Source organism: Salvia splendens, chromosome 13 (genome assembly GCF_004379255.2).
Source record: "Salvia splendens isolate huo1 chromosome 13, SspV2, whole genome shotgun sequence".
Taxonomy (NCBI): Eukaryota; Viridiplantae; Streptophyta; class Magnoliopsida; order Lamiales; family Lamiaceae; genus Salvia; species Salvia splendens.
The window spans coordinates 727536-748935 of NC_056044.1; the positions used below are offsets into that span (position 1 = coordinate 727536).

Sequence of the window (21400 nt, forward strand, 5' to 3'; positions counted from 1 at the left end):
CTCACCGAAATTCAACAAATATCCTTAATACAATCCCTGAATTAGAGAAAAATTCATGTAATGTTTTCACACAAATCAAACATAATTTAACATTTAGGTTTCACAACCCTCATCGAAATTCAACAAATATCCTTAATACAATCCCTGAATTAGAGAAAAATTCATGTAATGTTTTCACACAAATCAAACATAATTTAACATTTAGGTTGCACAATCCTCACCGAAATTCAACAAATATCTTTAATACAATCCCTGAATTATAGAAAAATTCATGTAATGTTTTCACACAAATCAAACATAATTTAACATTTAGGTTTCACAACCCTCACCGAAATTCAACAAATATCCTTAATACAATCCCTGAATTAGAGAAAAATTCATGTAATGTTTTCACACAAATCAAACATAATTTAACATTTAGGTTGCACAATCCTCACCGAAATTCAACAAATATCCTTAATACAATCCCTGAATTATAGAAAAATTCATGTAATGTTTTCACACAAATCAAACATAATTTAACATTTAGGTTTCACAACCCTCACCGAAATTCAACAAATATCCTTAATACAATCCCTGAATTAGAGAAAAATTCATGTAATGTTTTCACACAAATCAAACATAATTTAACATTTAGGTTTCACAATCCTCACCGAAATTCAACAAATATCCTTAATACAATCCCTGAATTAGAGAAAAATTCATGTAATGTTTTCACACAAATCAAACATAATTTAACATTTAGGTTTCACAACCCTCACCGAAATTCAACAAATATCCTTAATACAATCCCTGAATTAGAGAAAAATTCATGTAATGTTTTCACACAAATCAAACATAATTTAACATTTAGGTTGCACAATCCTCACCGAAATTCAACAAATATCTTTAATACAATCCCTGAATTATAGAAAAATTCATGTAATGTTTTCACACAAATCAAACATAATTTAACATTTAGGTTTCACAACCCTCACCGAAATTCAACAAATATCCTTAATACAATCCCTGAATTAGAGAAAAATTCATGTAATGTTTTCACACAAATCAAACATAATTTAACATTTAGGTTGCACAATCCTCACCGAAATTCAACAAATATCCTTAATACAATCCCTGAATTATAGAAAAATTCATGTAATGTTTTCACACAAATCAAACATAATTTAACATTTAGGTTTCACAACCCTCACCGAAATTCAACAAATATCCTTAATACAATCCCTGAATTAGAGAAAAATTCATGTAATGTTTTCACACAAATCAAACATAATTTAACATTTAGGTTGCACAATCCTCACCGAAATTCAACAAATATCTTTAATACAATCCCTGAATTATAGAAAAATTCATGTAATGTTTTCACACAAATCAAACATAATTTAACATTTAGGTTTCACAACCCTCACCGAAATTCAACAAATATCCTTAATACAATCCCTGAATTAGAGAAAAATTCATGTAATGTTTTCACACAAATCAAACATAATTTAACATTTAGGTTGCACAATCCTCACCGAAATTCAACAAATATCCTTAATACAATCCCTGAATTATAGAAAAATTCATGTAATGTTTTCACACAAATCAAACATAATTTAACATTTAGGTTTCACAACCCTCACCGAAATTCAACAAATATCCTTAATACAATCCCTGAATTAGAGAAAAATTCATGTAATGTTTTCACACAAATCAAACATAATTTAACATTTAGGTTGCACAATCCTCACCGAAATTCAACAAATATCTTTAATACAATCCCTGAATTATAGAAAAATTCATGTAATGTTTTCACACAAATCAAACATAATTTAACATTTAGGTTTCACAACCCTCACCGAAATTCAACAAATATCCTTAATACAATCCCTGAATTAGAGAAAAATTCATGTAATGTTTTCACACAAATCAAACATAATTTAACATTTAGGTTGCACAATCCTCACCGAAATTCAACAAATATCCTTAATACAATCCCTGAATTATAGAAAAATTCATGTAATGTTTTCACACAAATCAAACATAATTTAACATTTAGGTTTCACAACCCTCACCGAAATTCAACAAATATCCTTAATACAATCCCTGAATTAGAGAAAAATTCATGTAATGTTTTCACACAAATCAAACATAATTTAACATTTAGGTTGCACAATCCTCACCGAAATTCAACAAATATCTTTAATACAATCCCTGAATTATAGAAAAATTCATGTAATGTTTTCACACAAATCAAACATAATTTAACATTTAGGTTTCACAACCCTCACCGAAATTCAACAAATATCCTTAATACAATCCCTGAATTAGAGAAAAATTCATGTAATGTTTTCACACAAATCAAACATAATTTAACATTTAGGTTGCACAATCCTCACCGAAATTCAACAAATATCCTTAATACAATCCCTGAATTATAGAAAAATTCATGTAATGTTTTCACACAAATCAAACATAATTTAACATTTAGGTTTCACAATCCTCACCGAAATTCAACAAATATCCTTAATACAATTGAAATGATGGGATAACGTAGCTCCTCACCCCTTCTGATGTCTCATTTGCCTAAAACACACATACAACAATAAATCATAAGCACAAAACAAACATCTGAGTTTAGAAAGAAATGAATTAATTAGATGATATAGGAAGGCGAACCTGTAAATCCAGCTGAAACTCTTGCTACGACTTCTCATCTAGGTAAGAAGTGTGCAAATGAACTTTAAAGCCAGCACCATGTAATTGCATGGGGGAAGATATAACACTGGGACTGCAGTCCACTAATTCAATTGTCAGCATTGTGGCCGTTGAGGGATCACGCGTCCAATCGAGTTGTTTGAATTTGTAGCAATGCTGAATGCTTAGCATCTCAAGCTTTTGAAGGCTTCCGTGTTGAGCTCTCAATTCCACCAAATCAGTGTCTTCAATTATAAGTGTTACAAGATTCAAAAAACACTTGGATTCTATATCCCACTCTGGGCCACGAAAGGCATAACTTTCTAAGGAGAGAGTGAAAAGAATTGGTAGCAGCGGACCAATATGATTAAGGTACTCCCAAGGGCACCCTAAGCCACTCAACCGCAAATATCTCAGGCTTGATGGGAACATTTCAAGAGGAACCATACACACATGTTGCATATCAGGGTTCACTACCCAATATGAAAGTGACTCCAAATTCTGAAGTTCTTCTGATATATAACCCAAGCCACTCATTGCGTTGCACAAGTCATCATCATCACCATAAGGCTTGAACTCCATGCCGATTCTTATTTCATTCAAATTTGGAATTCTTTTAAGAATTTCTCTAGTGCAACTCTTCACACTCACACCACGAAGACAGGTGAGTTTGTCCAAAGTAGCATCAGAATTAGGAGTTGGTAAGTCTCTTCCCCGGATTCCGATATGTTGTAGTTCTTGCATATTCCATATTTCCACCGGAACATATGAGTCGCATCCTCGCTTTTTAATTTTCATATGTTGTCCGATAATCAAGGTTTGAAGTTGAAAAAGGTTGGATACGGATATAGGGATCTCGTTGTTGCAAGTTAGGGAAAGGTACTTTAGACACACTAGTTTCAGGATTTCAAGTGGGACATGGTAAAATCTGACTCTGAGAGCATCTAGTACCCATAACAACTTGTAATCCTTGGCAGGTATTGAAACCGGAAATCGGTGGTAAGGACCAAGAAAAAGGAGAGACCGGATGGTGGATGCACAATCACTTACTGAATCGGACACTTGTTTAAAGGCAAACAAAGTGTTGCAATGGGCACCCAAACGACGCTGGTCTTTCATAACATTATCCCAACTTTGTAAAACATGCAAAAACTTGATCTTACTAGCTTCTTTCCTACACAAATGCTGCCAGCAAGAATGTACGCGGAACTTGCCTGCTGTAAACATAGATCCTCCACCACTTTCGATTAGCATAAGATGATACTGTGTAAGAAGCTTCTTTCCAATATATTCTATCGTAAAATCTTTTTGTGTCCCAATTGATTGAACAAATCCCTCAGCATTCATAAGATTGAAGATATTTGTTATGTCAATATTACTATATGGAGGGAAAGCTCCCAGATAGAGGAAAAGCATTTTTAAATATTGGGGCAAGTAATCGTAGCTAGGGAAAAGTACCTCAGATATCTGATCATATGCATCCTCGAACATTGGATTATGTTGTCTCTCAGCTACCTCGGTCCAGAATTCCGGGGTCTTATCTTTCTCGGATAGAAGCTCTGAAACTTTGACTATCATAAGTGGAAGACCCTCACATTTTTTGGCAATCTTCTCCCCCAATTTCTCGAGGTGAGGAGGGAACCCCTCTTCACCAAACACCTTCTCACCAAGTAATTTCTTACTTTCTTCATCACTCAACAAGCCTACTACTTCCAATGGAGATCCTTTATGTCCACAGATCATTCTTCGAAATAAGATTTCCTCCAGCATTTTCTCAAATGATGGAGGTTCTTTATCAAATCTTAACCTACTTGTAAGTAAGATTCCAACATTCAATTCTCGTAGTCTATCCATTAGTCGTCTGTCCCAACCCCATACATCATCCATCACAATGAGACACTTCTTATCCTTCAATATCTCTTCCAAGACTCCAACTAATTTCTCAAAGTCGTCGTCGCCATCCTCTCCTTGGGTAAGCATTTGGTCGCGAGTGTTGGGATCCACTTGAGCCAGAATGCATCGTAATGTTTCATTGGATTCACATTTTCTGCCCACTTTGACCCATGCTCGAAGCTCGAAATGTCTCTGAATCATTGGATCTTCAAATACTTTCTTTGCCAGAGTTGTCTTCCCAACCCCTGCCATCCCAATAACAAATATCCAATTTTTAACCACTATAAAACTCAATCCACGTATTCTTGCAAGTAGATAATCCCGGACTCGTTCAAATTGATCAGATGATCCAACCATCTCGGAGCTGATTCCACCAATATCAATCCTTGAGCGAATAGGTTCGCCTTTTTCTTCAGGCATATTCGCCAGTGCATCACGGTACTCCACCTTCATCACCCTCACCCTCTCGAGTAAGTAATCAACGCAGCGTTGCAGATTATGCAGATCAGCGGAGAAAGACAAGTGATCTCCCTCACCTCGTTGCGAGCTTTCGAGTTATGCAACAATCTGATCATAGAGATGCTATTCTATTAAATCTTCGATTACCCATATGATCTCTTTGATTCGATCATCCAAATCATTCACCCTCGTCCTGATCTTGCTGTACCCGGTCTTCTCCAATTTCAACAAGACTTTCTGCAAGCGACACATGGCATCGTATGTCTGTTGTAGGATGCGTTGAGAGGATCGCCGCCGGTGCCGAATTTTATTCTTCAGAGAAATCGCCAGTCGCCGGTGCCGATTTATATCCTTCGGAGAAATCACCGGTCGCCGGTGCCAAAATTTATTCTTCAGAAAGATCACCGGACGCCGGTGCCGAATTTTATTCTTTAGAGAAATCGCCGGTCGCCAGTGCGGCTTCAGAGAAATTCCAGTGAAAACAGAAACCAGCGAAATGCGAGGCGATTGTAGAATACGTTGAATCGTATTCTTGAGAGAAATGGCTGCACCATAAGCCGCCATCACCTAGTTGAAATGTGAGTTATCAAACACTGAAGATCAGTGGTGATGAAGAGGGAGGAGTATGATTTTTGAAATTGTGGAGTGCAATTGGATAAGTGAAACTATTGGTCATCATTCAATCAATTGGATATTTCAAACTTATGATACTTTGGGTCTCGACAAAAAATTTCATGTCTACAAGTTGGCAATGGAAAAGCAGCCTTTGCATTTTCCACGAATACGATGGAAGAGGCTGTCTGAATCAATATCACTGAATGGATGATATTCAGGTAAGTAGTTTCTTCTTATTTAACTAATTTGATCTAAGTCAATGTCGTATTACTTGGGAGAGGTTATGTCTATGTAAAATAATTCGTGAACAATGTCAGCTCATATTTACCGGAGATATTTTCTCTTATGTAAAATATCATACATGTTGAAAAACTACATAGCACAACAAAATAAATTATTATTATTATTATTATTATTATTATTATTATTATTATTATTATTATTATTATTATTATTATTATTATTTCGATCCTTTCATAGGTTGAAATAGACGTTAAAGTATTTTCCCAATCTAAAATAAATTCAACTCCATCAGTATACTTATAAGTTATAGTACTACTTTCTAATTTGCTTTAGTATTTACAATTAATGGAAGGTAATCAAATGCAAACTCATATATTGTACAAACTCTAAACTATGATCTGGACTATTAAAAAATATCAACAAATGACGAAATAGTAGCAACAGAAAATGCAAACAAAATAAGGTCACAAAATGACCTTGTCACAAAACAAGGTCATATAAATCCCTACATTGTCCTTGTAGAGAGCTTCTACAAAATGCAAACAAAACAATTACTATATCAACACACTATTAAACCTATATTCACAAAGAACAAATGGAATTTTAGAAAATAACATCTAGAAAAGGGGTAAACATTACAATATACTCAAAAATCAAGGTCACAAAATTTAAAGTTCGACTTAGTGGTCTCATTAGTACGATATTGCAAGAATATGAAAGAAAATTGTACATAAAACAGAGAGGTTATATAATCCCTGAATTAGAGAAAAATTAATGTAATGTTTTCACACAAATCAAACATAATTTAACATTTAGGTTTCACAATCCTCACCGAAATTCAACAAATATCCTTAATACAATTGAAATGATGGGATAACGTAGCGTCTCACCCCTTCTGATGTCTCATTTGGCTAAAACACACATACAACAATAAATCATAAGCACAAACATCTGAGTTTAGAAAGAAATGAATTAATTAGATGATATATGTAGGAAGACGAACCTGTAAATCCAGCTGAAACTCTTGCTACGACTTCTCATCTAAGGTAAGAAGTGCGCAAATCAACTTTAAAGCCAGCACCAAGTAATTTCATGGCGGAAGATATAACACTGGGACTGCAGTCCACTAATTCAATTGTCGGCATTGTGGCCGTTGAGGGATCACGCGTCCAATCGAGTTGTTTGAATTTGTAGCAGTCCAAAATGCTTAGCATGCCAAGCTTTGGGAGGCTTCCATGTTGAGCGGTCCATCGCACCAAATCAGTGTCTTCAATTACAAGTTGCTCAAGGTTCAAAGAACATTTGAACTTCATAACACACTCTGGGCCTCGAAAGGCATAACAACTTAAGGTGAGAGACTCAAGATTTGGTAGTAGCGAACCAATGTCATTCATGTACTCCCATGGCCACCCTAAGCCACTCAAATGCAAATATGTCAAACTTGATGGGAACATTCCAAGAGGAATCATAAACTCATATTTCATCTCAGGGTTGGTTACAACATATATAAGTCGCTCCAAATTCTGCACTTCTTTTGATATATAACCCAAGCGGCTCATTGCAATGAACGAATCATCATCATCATCGTCATCATAAGGCCTCAACTCCATGCACATTGCTAATTCTTGTAAATTAGGAATTCTTTGGAGAACTTCTCTAGTGCAACTCTTTGCACTCACACCACGAAGACCGATGAGTTTGTCCAAAGTTGCATCAGAATTAGGGGTTGGTAGGTCTCTTCCCATGATTTCAATATGTTGCAGTTCTAGCATATTCCATATTTCCACCGGAACATATGAGTGGACTCCACGCTTTTTAATATTCATATGTTGTCCGATATTCAAGGTTTGAAGTTGAAAAGGGTTGGATATGGATATAGGGAGCTCGTCGTTGTTGCAAGTTAGGGAAAGGTACTTTAGACACACTAGTTTCAGGATTTCAAGTGGGACTTGGTAAAATCTGACATTAAAAGCATCTAGTACCCATAGCAACTTGTAATCCATGGCAGGTATTGAAACCGGAAATTGGTGGTAAGGACCAAGAAAAAGGAGAGAACGGATAGTGGCTGCGCAATCACTTTTTATTAAATCGGACACTTGTTTGAAGGCAAACAAAGTGTTGCTATGAGCACCCAAACGACGCTGGTCTTTCATAACATCATCACAACTTTGTAAAACATGCAAAAACTTGATCTTACTAGCTTCTTTCCTACACAAGTGCTGCCAACAAGAATGTACATGAAACTTGCTCCTTGATAACGCAGAGATTGGATTTACTTCGCACAGAATAACATGATACATAAAAACAAGGCTATCAACAATTTCTGTCCCAAAATCTACAACGTTTTTTTCTCCAAACGGTTCCAAAAACCTCTCAGCAAGCATAAGATTGAAGATCGTATGTAAATCTAATTTACTATACGGAGGGAAAGCTCCTAAATAGAGGAAAATCATTTTCCAATATTGAGGCAAGTAGTCGTAGCTTGGGAAAAGTACCTCTGATATTTGATCATATGCATCCACGAAGATTGAATTATGTTGTTTTTCAGCTACCTCAGTCCAGAATTCAGTGGTCTTGTCTTCTTCGGATAGAAGCTCTGAAACTTTGACTATCATAAGTGGAAGACCTTCACACTTTTTGGCAATCTTCTCTCCCAATTTCTCAAGGTGAGGAGGAAACCCTTCTTCACCAAACACCTTCTCACCAAGTAATTTCTTACTCTCTTTTTCATCCAACAAACGCAATCTAATACCCAAGGATATTGTAGTTCCTAACCTGCTTGTATACAAGATCCGAACGTTATGTTGTCTTTCCAACCCCGGCCATCCCAATAAGTCCAAGGACGTCCGCTTCATTTTCAAGAAAAAAATCCCTTACTCGTTCAAATTCAGCCGATAATCCAACCATGTGTGAGTTGATTCCACGGAAATCAATCCTTGAGGAAATAGGTTCGCCTTCTTCCTCAGGCATATTCGCCAGTTCAATATCATACTCCGCCTCCATATCCCTCATCCTCTTGACGAAGCAATCAAAACTCACCCACAGACTCACTAGATCTACAGAGAAACACAAGTCATCTCTCTCACCTGGTTGCGAGCTTTCGAGCTGTGCAAGAATCTGATCTGAGACATGGGATTCGAGTAAATCTTCGAATTCCCATATGATCACTTTGATTCGATCATTCAAAGCATTCACCTCCGTCCTGATCTTGCCTTACCCGGTCTCCTCCAAATCTAGTACTATATTTCATTTGTTTATAGTAATTTAAGCATACCTGAATGCTCAGTTGTTGAATACCGCATCCCTCCTAAATTAATTAACACCTTTACCTTTTATTATTTTTAATAATGAGCACGTTATTAAAAAGAATATTAAATTTCAATTTTCTACATATCAAGACCCCGAGCATTGTATATAGTTCAATGACAGCACTACAACATAAACAGGTGCCATTTGCCTGACAAGATGTATCACGTAGATTTGCACCGATGTACAAGAAAAATTAACTTACATTCATATTGCCGCCATGAAAGATATGCTGCAAACTATACTTTTAGTCAGCAATTATGATCCTGATGATCTTGTATCATGCTTCAAAACTCATTCATTTGCATATAAAATAGAATAAGTAAAAGTTTAATTTATATATTCTAAGTTCGAAATTTAGATTTCAGGGAGATCAAAGTCCACTTGGCAATATTTATACAGACTTTTTTGTAATAACGCAACAAACATGGAATATTGCTGCCTGCCAGAGTAAATGACACATCTTTATTTAGAGATAATGATCCCATCTTTTAAAAATATTACTGAGAATCGATTTTACAGAAGCAATGGGTAGTCCGTAAATTTTAAAAAAATTAAAAGACGCATGAGGGAGATGTGTATCTCCCTAAGACGCATAAGCGTCATGCGTCGTTAAAAAAATTCAGAAAAATTGAGAGATGCATGTCCCTCATGCGTCTCCCACAAAGACGCATAATCGTCATGCGTTTCATTAAAAGGAGACGCATGAGGGTCATGCGTCTCCCAAAGGCGGAATAAAAAAAAATCCAATACACTCGAGGAATGATAATTGCAGTCTAGAACCAAAAAAGAAAAAACCCCATATTCGTACTTGCTCTTCGCCATTTCACTAAATTGCACACTTTAATCTTGCAGTGCATGAGATAAACTCAGAACAAAGGAATCGATATCTGTTGCATGTTTAAACACAGCCAGAAAAGTTGAAGAATTTGTGCATTCGTATTTACTTTTTCTACTTTTATTTGGCCAAAAATCAGAAAAAAAAAAAAACACTCAAGTTCACTGTCATTGGCACAAGCCACAAATTTAAGCCCCAAATTCCAACTAATAGCTGAATCAGATATACAAGGCGGAAATTATAATTGTAAGAGATTAAGATTGTGTAAGTAGTATATAGTATTCACTGAACTTAGTTATTTAAGAAAAATATAATCAAATTTTGTTACGATCACAAGTATAAAAGACAACTAAATGTTTACCTTTAAAATTGAGTTAGAGAGGTGAGGGCGGCAAACACAGTCACGTCTGAGAGAGGGCTGACGATGGTGTTTTTTCCCTTTTAGTCCCAAAACTTTATGTATTGGCTAGAATAATTCGACATAATTAGTTAATTAGGGCAATAAAATCATAATCCGAATAAAAAATTAGGTTAATTTATTTGGGCCAGTCCATTCCAATTGCTCAATTAAAACCTGAAAAATTTTAACAATAATATTCTACCAAAAATATCTAAGAAAAATAAGGCCACAAAATAATAAAATATCTAGGCTAATTAAATGGGACGTAAAGTCCTTAAACCGCGGTGGCGGGCTGGTGTTCTAGCAATCTTCCTCTTTGGTCGCTCCTTTGTCGAAGCGTTGTCCTTCTCCGTGTCATCCGCTTGCTTGCTCCTCGGTTGGACGACATCCGGACCCCTATCAGATTAGCCCAAACCCAAAGAGATAGGGTTATGACTAAAAATTTACAATCTGAATAGCCCAAACTTGAATAGTCCGATTGGATTGGCCTGAATACTAGTGAGTTAGCTCAATTGATATTTTTATATACAGCGAACAAACACAAAAAGAAAAAAACAAGACACGAGAAAGTAATAATAAAAAACTTAGTTTCATCGGCGAAGCTAGGTGGGGTTGAGGTGGATCGGTTGACCCAACTCCAAAGTGCAGCTGAAAAAGGCTTTTTATTTCCTCCTCCACCTCCGCCTCCGGCCCCACACTAACCAGGAAAAAATATTAATATACCGGACATATCAACACTGATTTGTCTAATTAGTCAAATTGCATAAACATTTCTCTTAACGTTGTTTTCTTAATTATTATTGATTGGACATTTATTTTAAGACACCACTGAAATTTATACTCACTAGCTAGAGGGCCCACTTTTCTTTCGCATAGATGTTACAAAAGTCATAAAATTAGGCCTTCTTTATTTAATTGGCGCATTTTTATTTCTAACTAGGCTGTCTGTATAAGGAGTTTTAAAGTCAGCAGCAAGCCCACCTTGGAATTTTAGGCGGAAAAATTGTTTCTCGGTTCATTGCGGCGGCCAATAAATTACAGTATGTAACTGACTTTAATTGTACTTAATACTCGTTAATAAAAGGTATTTATTATAGAGTTTAAGAATAGCATTATAAATGGATGGTGAATAAAGTAAGAGGGAGAATTACTTTTGTCAAACGTAGAAATGAATCAATTATATTGGAAATTCCTAAAATAAACTATTAACATAGAACGGTAACATGAGAGAATTTTTTTCAAAAAAAAGAAATATAATATCTTTTATAGAATAAACTGAAAAGAAAAATATTGCATTTATTATAAGATAAAGGGAGTGTTTATTAATAATTATATTGAGCATTGGTTGTACTTATTTTACTGCACAAACAAATATATTTGTTTGTTTAAGCAAAGATTACCAAGGATATGGTTTTTTTTTGTAATTACCAAGGATATTCACCGGCGGATTTAGTGACTATTTCCCGCCTGATTTATAGGCACCTCAATAAGTGAGAGGTATAAGGGTTTAAGGTTGTTTCATACTCACTCGACCACAACCCTTGGCTTATATGAATATGATTTTCGTAGTACTAGTGAATATGGATTTTGAAGTACTAGTAAATATGGTGAAAAATATTGATTGTCTGTTTAAGTTTTGAGAATCTATCTATTAGCAAAAGTGATAGTGTGTTGCATAGAAAATATTACTATAAATCATCAATCTCTAATCTTGACAAATAGTATAAGATTGGACACAAACCTCTAATTCCCAACATGCCAAAGTAAGTGTTTCTTCTTCATCTTGTTGTAGCCCTTGGAAAACTAATTAAGTACTAACATTCACTCCTTCCGCAATTTTTTTTATTTTAAAGGAGGATCAACGATGGTTCCCCATCTACCCCCGAAGTGACTCGGGCCCCGGCCTAACGGTCGGAGGTGAAGCGTCTTACCACCGAGCTGCGCTTCGTTGTCGGGTTGGGAAGGAACGAGTCTGTATAACCAACCTCCCCCAAGCACGGGTCCAGGCGACGCCATGAACAGGCTACCTCCCCCAGCGCCTGGGTCCAGGCCAGTGACTCAAGAACCCCCCAGGGGAAATTAATCCCCAAGATGCGCCATCAGGGGTCGAACACGTGACCTCCAGGATGGCGCGGTATCCTTACCCCTCAACCATTTGAGCTAAGGGGCTTGGATCTCTCCTTCCGCAATTAACTGTCCCAATTTTCATTAGCAAATATTCTAAGATAAATAATTGAAAAAGTAAGTGGAATACGAAAATAGTAAATTTTTAAAAGAGTAAAGGCCAAAATTTGTCCTGAACATATGCTCATTTTACGATTTTGGTCATAGACATTATTTTTTGAATTTATGCATCCCGAACATTTCAACTCGGATCACAATCGGTCCAAAACTAACTGTTTCGTTAATTTTTAACAATCAACGTTTTTAATCTCAATTTTTAACCAACTTAAGCTGTTAATTTACTCTTTTCAAAATCGTCAGAGACCGATGGCCCCACCCCAGGCCCCAGTGTAGCTCCGTCCCTATAAATATACCAACTTAAACCAAACCACATGAGTTATCTGTGATAGAAGAATCATGGGAGCCATAGCAAAACTACTTTCTTATCCCAACAAAATCCTCTCCCAAACCCTCCTAAAACTCCTCTACTTATCTCTATTAGCCCATTGCGTCTTCCTCAAACACTACCAAATCTTCACGAGCCGGCGCAGTGATACGATACCGCATCAGACGACAGCCACGCCTAGCAGGGAGGCGGAATCGCCGACGGAGGGAAGAGGGAAGGGTCGCGATCAGCTGCTCAATCAGCCATAAATCGCGACAACGAAGCCGAAGCGGAACTTGAGGCCGCCCGAGAAGCTGGGCGACTACGCTCCTAAATAATACCTTAGTTTATTTAATTTAGATATTAGTTTGTGTCTTTTATTTTATTTTGGATATTAGTTTTATTTCGTTATTTTTATGTTAAGTGTCGAGCGTAATTATAAGCTCCGTTTCGGGTTTTCTTTATTGGTTCTTTCCCGAGATGACTAGGAGGTCGAACCAACCCTAGGGTCCTTAAATTATAAATAGGGCTTTTGTTCATAAACTCTTTATGAATGAAAATATTATTTTGCCAAACAACTTGTTGCTCAAGCTACAAACCCTAGGAACGCGCTGCCCGACGGGAAAGATCCTGCGCACAGCCAGAACCCTACGATCAGGGCCGGATCCAATGCATTGGCAGGTGGGGCATATGCCCCTCCTCAAATTTTCCTGCATACATATACATATCTATGATTTTTACTAATTTACACTCTTGATTCACAAAATGCCCCTTCTTAATTCTTCTAAACTTTCCCTATACATATTTTTTCCCCTCTTGAGATTATTTTCTGACTCCGTCCCTGCCTACGATCCACCGACCCAAGAACCGGCGCCGGAGTGTTTCTTGACCGCCGAACTTCATCGCCGGTCTGTGTTAAGGGGAAAGACCTTAACACGCAGCTACGCGGCGGCCGTGAAGAGCAGCCGGGGAAAGCTGTCGGAACCCGGGGCCGAGGCGGAGAAGGAGGAGAAGGATTGGATTGAGAAGAAGTTTGCTTTGGCGTTGTTGAATGCATTGGATGGTGGTGGATGTAATGTTAATGGCTACTTTTAGTTAGTGATTTCATTCATTATACACAATTTGAAACATCTCATTGTTCACCAAAAATTTATGGTAATTTATCAAGAATTTACCGTAGTTATACGTAATTTGCAAGTGTCGGTATGCTGGCATAGTGGTTGATGTTCGAGGTCAAAGATTTCAAAATTAAGTTTATTATTATGCAACCTTTAAACTTATTCATTTATTAATTAATTTAAAAAGTGTTACAGTAAAATTATTTTATCGATTTTATGCTCCCTAAATCTCATAAAAATAAGGACATTTGATATAGTACATAAATTAATGCATAATTGGTAACTAAAAGAGATTAGGAGAATGAATGGATTCTAGTTGGGAGAACTTACCATTAATGAAAATGAACTATTTTTATGGACGGACAGAGAATAATAGTAGTGTCCTTATTTTTATGAGACTTACAGAAAAGAAAAATGTCCCTATTTTTATGAACATCGAATATTAATAATTAGTTTTAAATTTTAGTACTATCTTAATTCTTACTAATATATGTATATTTTATGATTCATTTATGTTAATAAATTTTATATGCAAAGAGTCAAGGACCAACGGTAGAAAAAGTATAAAAAAAAAAAAAAAGGTTCGTTAAATTTTTAATTTAGAAACAAATATACAACCGATAACATGATCAACACAAAATTTAATGACGGTTCTCATAATTCATAAATGGAATATTAGTTGAAACAACATATCTATCATCTAAGAGCTGTTCGGTTTGATAGATAAAATAATAGTGAGATTGAGTATGTGATAAATTGAGATGGACTTTGTCTATTATTAAATTAGTACGATAGATATGTATTTGTTTGGTTACTGATGTCTAGGATAATTTTTTAATTGTGTTTGGTCCATTAGATTGAATATAAGATTAGTACTCCTATAATTAAATTATGAATAATTTTTTATTAATTAAAACTTATTGCTTTGAAATAGTGATTAGCAATTTAAAAATTAAATTAATTAATTAAGTAATTGCTTTGATTTGATGATTAGTAATGCACGAAATCATGAAAATAAATCAATTCTTTGTTAATTATGGCAATCCCATAATTCCATTAATTTCATTAATCAAGAAGCAATAAAACTCGTGCCAAACTTAAACTGCATATTCTTTGGGGACAAAGAGAGTAATTTTTAAGATAAAGTTTAAAATTTGGGAGTAATATCAAATTTTATCTAAAGTCATGGTATTCCACCCACACATACATGTACAGATCCTAAACCATAGTTTTTGTTAATATATAGTAGAACATGGGAGCTATACCGACCCAACCTTAAAAATAGATGCATTAATATAGTACTCATTACTTCCATATTAATAGAGTCATTTTAATATTTTGGAGTGTTTCAAGCTAATTGAATGATTTTTATTTTTGCTAAATTAACTATTTCTCTTTCGTCTCTTTTACTTTATTTATCATTCACTTAACATATTATTTTTAAACCTCTGTACCAAAAAATAACATCTCAATTAATAAGGAACAGAGCAATAGTAGTTGGCTAGGAATCTGATCATCCACATACTAATTATCACTGATGAAACATATTATGTGCATGTGTAAATATGTGGCTAATATATGTCCTTGCCACTCAAGCGCTTTATAAATATGTGTATTTAATATGCATATAGTACTCATCAATAGCAATCAAAGTATGAATGGTCCGAAATATTTCCTTCTTCTCTCATTGATTGGCTTCAAAAAAAATTTGACTCAAATAATTGACGTCCTTACTTTTAATATTTTTAGTAATGAAATCTACATTTCACTAACTCATTTCACTCGCATTTTATTATAAAATTAATATATAAAAATAGGACTCGCATTTTACTAAATAATGAGATAGATGTGATTTGTTTCATGAGAAAAGAAATGGAGTACTACAATGCTAAAAAATAAATTAAGTTTTAAAATTATTTGTAGTTTGATTATAGAACTACTATATACATCCAAAGTATTTTCTCAAAACAAAAAAAAAATTATTTTCACCACTATAGAGAGTACATTATCAGAAAAGCCACATCACCGAATTTTGACTCACTAGTTAGAGTGCCCTCTTTTCATTAGCATAGATGCATACAAAAGTCAAAAAATTAGGCCCTTTTTCTTTAGTTGGCCCATTTTTATTTCTTACTAGGCTGGAGGTGTTTTAAGAGTGTCCACAGTAAGCGGACACGCCCAATAGCCCCACCCCAATTTTTATCCATAGCCCTAGTTTTGTTGTCCATAGCCTCAAAATTTTGTGTCCGCCACTATAGTGGACACCTCCAATAGCCCCCAAATTCTATAATCAACTTTCATTTTATAATGTTTCAAGTAATTATGAACAAATTTATCGGGCTATACGTAATTAGAAGAACACGACTATACGAATTAGAATTAAAATTAAAATTAAAATTAAAATTAAAATTAAAATTAAAATTACAATTAAAATTAAAATTAAAATTAAAATTACACACTAAATTAAAATTAAAATTAAAATTAAAATTACCCGCTACATTTAATCTAGTACAAATCACTAACATGTTTACACTGCGCCACCACCTCCCCTACGTGCCCACACTTCTTCAATCAAATCGGCCTGCAGTGTGTTATGTGATGTGGTCCTGCGCATATCAGCGAAGCGTTGGATCAAATATTCATTGCTCCGTGGTACACCCATCTGGATCAGCGCGGAGGCAACACCGTGACTTGTACTTGCGCCCTCTTCCGGCGCCCATCGCTCTGCCGCAAAGCCTTCATCTTCTATTATCATATTATGCAATATGATACAGGCTAACATAATATTCGCGACATCATCTTCGTGCCAAACTTGTGTCGGACACCGTATAAAAGCCCACTGCGATTGGAGGACACCAAAAGCCCGCTCAACATCCTTCCTAGCATTCTCTTGTTTGCGCGCAAAATATTGTTTCTTCGGTCCAACCGGTTGGCGGACAGTCTTCACGAATACGGACCACCGCAGATATATCCCATCTGCCAAATACTAGGCCATACTGTACTGCGTACCGTTGGCTACGAAGCTAATTTCTGGACCCTCCCCCCGGCACTCCTCGTTGAAGAGCGGCGATGACTGAAGAACATTGATGTCGTTGTTCGAACCTGCCACACCGAAATACGCATGCCAGATCCGCAGACGGTAGTCCGCAACGGCTTCCAGAATCATCGTTGGATGTTTGCTTTTGAATCCAGTAGTGAACTGGCCTTTCCATGCCACGGGGCAGTTCCTCCACTCCCAATGCATAAAATCGATGCTTCCTAACATTCCTGGGAACCCATGCATCGAACCGTGCATATCCAGTAGGCGCTGACACTCATCCGGGTTGGGCTTCCGTAGAAACTCCCCACCGAAAATTTCCCGGATCCCCTTACAGAACTGCCTAAGCACCGTGAGGCCAGTCATCTCACCCATCTGTAGGTTTTAATCGAACATGTTCGCTGGTCCGGCGTAGGCAAGCTGCCGGATTGCAGCGGTGCACTTCTGTTGCGTAGACAGCCCGATCCGGCCAGCTGCATCACGCCGGAGGGTGAAGCACCGGTAACGCTCCGCCAAATTCATCGCTATTTAGTTGAACAGTCGTCGCGACATCCTGAATCTCCGGCGGAATATCTCGGGTGGATAACGGGGGTTATCCACAAAGTAATCATCCATTAGACGCTGGTGCGCACCGACGTGGTCTCGTGGGATTGTCCGGCGATGAGTAATGGCACGAGGGATCGCATCCTCTGCATTCTCCGCCTCCTTCGCCAAACGGGCCGCTTCCTCCTGGGCGGCCTGGTGTTGCACCTGTTGAATCAGAGCATTCCAGCTGTCTCTCCACAAATTGTTCATTTCCGACCCCAAATTGTAGTGAGAGAAATTTTTATAGATGTAGAGTTGGAATGGTGTGAAAATAATGAATGGAATGGGGTGTACTTATAGGTGAATTGAAATGAAAAAAAAAATTTAAAATCGGCTATAGCCGCGGCGGTCGGTGCCGCCACTATAGGCGCCGCGCCTATAGCCCACCCCCATTTCGCCTCGTCCTCGCCCCGGAGTCGACTGAAGCCCGTCCGCCCCCTACCGCCCCCATTTCGGTGTCCGCCCGCGCCTCTCCACTATAGCCCGCCCGCCCTCCGCCCCAACCCGCGGCTATAGCCGCGGGCACCCCATAGTGGACACCCTAAAGTCAGCAGCCAGCCCACCTTCAAATTTTAGGCGGAAAAGGTGTTTTTCAGTTCTAAATAATTAATGTAATTGACTTTTATAGTAAATTAAGTACTACTCCTATATAACTGGGTCAACCAATGAAAAATCATGAATGAATTATTAGTCTAGAAATTAGGGTAATTAATCTACATTAGTTTTTAGACCATTCATTAATTTTCTTCTACAAAATATCTGTCTTTTATCCTCATAAGTATACTTAATTAGTACTCCGTGTATCCCATAATATATAGCTGGCACACTTGATATTGACATAGGATTCTAGGAAATATTGTTTTGTGTGTTAAGAAAAGAGAAAAAAATAATATGTTTATATGAATTTGAGAGAAAGGTTTCTCTAAAAAAGTAAAATGTACTAATATCTTTTGTGAGATAGAGAGTGTACTTATCAATGATTATGGTGAGCATTGTTGTAGTATTATTTGAAGAAATATAAGTGGAAAAAAAAGTTAGCGGAATACGAAAATACCCATGAATCCACTCCAGGCCCCAGTGTAGCTCCGTCCCTATAAATACACCGTGTTAAACCACATGAGTTGTCTATGATAGAATTATGGGAGCCATAGCAAAACTACTCTCTTATCCCAACAAAATCCTCTCCACTTTCCTCTTCCAAACTCTCCCTAAACTCCTCTACTTATCTCTATTAGCCCTTTGCGTGTTCCTCAAACACTACCAAATCTTCACGCGGCGGCGCAGCTACGCGGCCGCGGTGAAGAGGAAGCTGCCGGATTGCGGCGAATGCAGCATCTGCTTGCTGGGCTTCGCCGAGGCCGGGGGCGAGTGCTGCGAGCTGGACGCGTGCGGCCACGCGTTCCACCGGCGCTGCGTGGAGACGTGGCTGAGGGGGCACAGCCCCACGTGCCCGCTGTGCCGGGCCGCGGTGTTTCCCGAGGCGGAGGCGGAGGAGGCCGAGGAGGAGGAGGAGAAGGATTGGATCGAGAAGAAGTTTGCTTTGGCGTTGTTGAATGCATTGGATGGTGGTGGATGTAATGTTAATGGCTACTTTTAGTTAGTGATTTCATTCATTATACACAATTTGAAACATCTCATTGTTCACCAAAAATTTATGGTAATTTACAAAAAATTTGCCGTAATTTACCAAAAATTTGCAGGGGTCGGTATGTTGGCATAGTGGTTTTTGTTCGAGGTCAAATATTTCGGGATTGAGTTCATTATCACGCGACCATTAAATTTTTATTCATTTGGTATTAATTAATAAAATAAAGTACTATAGTAAAAAATTTTTACTACTCCCTATTTTATAGTTCGATCCTTCACCCAAAAAGACATTTGGTATAACACATAAATTAATGCATAATTGATAGATAAGAGAGAAAAGATGAACGATAGTTTAAAATAGTCTTAGTGGTTGATGAAATTTACATTATTATTACTCCGTAATATTTAACGGTGGGTCCTAGTAGTATAAGTTGGGTAATGAGTTGGGAAAAATCGCCCACAAATGGAAATTGACTATTATAGAATGGAGAAAAATAATAGTGTCCTTATTTTTATGAGACATAAAAAAGGAAAATGTCTATATTTTTATGAGACGAAGGAAAATTAATGATTAGTTTTGAATTTCACACCCTTAATTCTTACTAGTACTATATCTATTTTATTGATTCATTTATAGTAGTAATAATAAATTTTATATGCTGTAATGTTATCAAATACGCGACTCAATCTTGCTATCACAACAAGATCGATTCCGGAACAAGAAGAACAAACACTCGATATGAAAATGAATAAAGCTAAGAACAACTCTCGGAGAATTAATGGAAATCTTGTATTCAATTTTTGTGGAAGATTACAAACTGATGGATGAAAAATCTTTTTCTCTCACTCCGCTTGCACAGCTCGGTTATTCACTCTATTTGACTAACACTAATCTAACAACCAAAACAAATCCAACGGCTGTCATTTAAGCTAACTAACTAATCGCATCCGACGGCTCACGTTTGTCTATGCATCAGTTAATAACAACGGCCAACACCGAACTCGACTAAGTTCGGCTAATACCGAGCACCAGCAAGCTCGGCTAATCACCGAGCACGATTAAGCTCGGCTAACACCGAGCTGCAATCAATCACCTAACAGCATATCAGTCCCTGAGCTTTACTGATTGTGCAGTTTTGCCCCAATCCTCATAACAAATCTCCACCTTGGGACACAACTGGACAATCCACAGAGCATATCCATCTTCCACAATCACTCCAGATGAATCAGATTCACCAAATCCATGCAATACTTCAACTTAAGTCCGGGTAACACCTTTGTTAGCATATCAGCAGCATTGTGCTCAGTAGCTACTTTCTCAATCTTTACTGAGCCCTTTTCAACTTCATCCCTCACAAAATGAAGCTTAACATCCACATGCTTGCTCCTCTCATGGAATGTCTGATGTTTTGATAGACATATGGCACTATTTGAATCACATAATACAGTCACAGCTTCTTGATCGACTCCAAAATCCGAGCAGATTCCTTTCAGCCACATGCTCTCCTTTACAGCCTCAGCCATGGAAATATATTCTGCCTCAGTTGTTGAGAGTGCCACCACAGATTGCAAACTCGATCTCCAACTTACAGCAGCTCCATACATGCAGAAAACATAGCCGGATTGGGACTTCCTTGTGTCAATGTTAGTTGCAAAATCAGAATCACAATATCCCAATAGAGGCTGTGTATCAAAATTCTTACTTCCATCAAACAGTATGCCATAATCCCGAGTGCCATTGAGATACCTTAATATCCATTTTAAAGCTTGCCAATGCTGTATACCCGGATCAGCCATGTACCTGCTCACAACACTTATTGTCTGGCTGATATCTGGCCTTGTACACACCATGGTGTACATGATACTCCCCACTATGTTTGCATATGGGACCTTATCCATTTCTCTTCTCTGTTCATCATCTTTAGGGCTTTGATTGCTGTTGAGCTTGAACTGTGAACTCAGGGGCATGCTCACTGGTTTGCTATGATCCATCTGGAATTTCTTGATCACACTACTGATATAATCCCTTTGAGTCAGCCATATCTGCTTGTGATCTCTATCTCTGATAATTTCCATCCCAAGAATCTTCTTG

General features: G+C 37.1%; 3 protein-coding genes across 4 annotated transcripts; 1 reads left to right on the forward strand and 2 right to left on the reverse strand.

Annotated features, from left to right (window-relative positions):
- Nucleotides 1-2386: 2386 nt before the first annotated feature.
- Nucleotides 2387-5688, reverse strand: LOC121762358 (putative late blight resistance protein homolog R1A-10). Its single transcript, XM_042158215.1, has 2 exons — nt 2662-5688; nt 2387-2568 (listed from the first exon to the last, which is right to left on the reverse strand). Exon 1 carries the CDS (start codon nt 5023-5025, stop codon nt 2686-2688), a length of 2340 nt encoding a protein of 779 aa, XP_042014149.1. The 5' UTR covers nt 5026-5688; the 3' UTR covers nt 2387-2568; nt 2662-2685.
- LOC121762359 (putative late blight resistance protein homolog R1A-10) lies at nt 5462-9353 on the reverse strand. Of its 2 annotated transcripts, none has more exons than XM_042158216.1 (2): nt 6893-9353; nt 5462-5598 (listed from the first exon to the last, which is right to left on the reverse strand). In XM_042158216.1, the coding sequence occupies exon 1, from the start codon at nt 8742-8744 to the stop codon at nt 6927-6929; it is 1818 nt and encodes a 605-aa protein (XP_042014150.1). In that variant the 5' UTR covers nt 8745-9353; the 3' UTR covers nt 5462-5598; nt 6893-6926. The 2 variants fall into 2 exon arrangements, with proteins under 2 accessions (XP_042014150.1, XP_042014151.1); XM_042158217.1 differs by lacking the exon at nt 5462-5598 and adding an exon at nt 6730-6800.
- Nucleotides 9354-18859: 9506 nt separating this feature from the next.
- Nucleotides 18860-19318, forward strand: LOC121762176 (RING-H2 finger protein ATL65-like). Its single transcript, XM_042157977.1, has one exon. The coding sequence runs from the start codon at nt 18860-18862 to the stop codon at nt 19316-19318; it is 459 nt and encodes a 152-aa protein (XP_042013911.1).
- The last annotated feature ends 2082 nt before the right edge of the window (nt 19319-21400 follow it).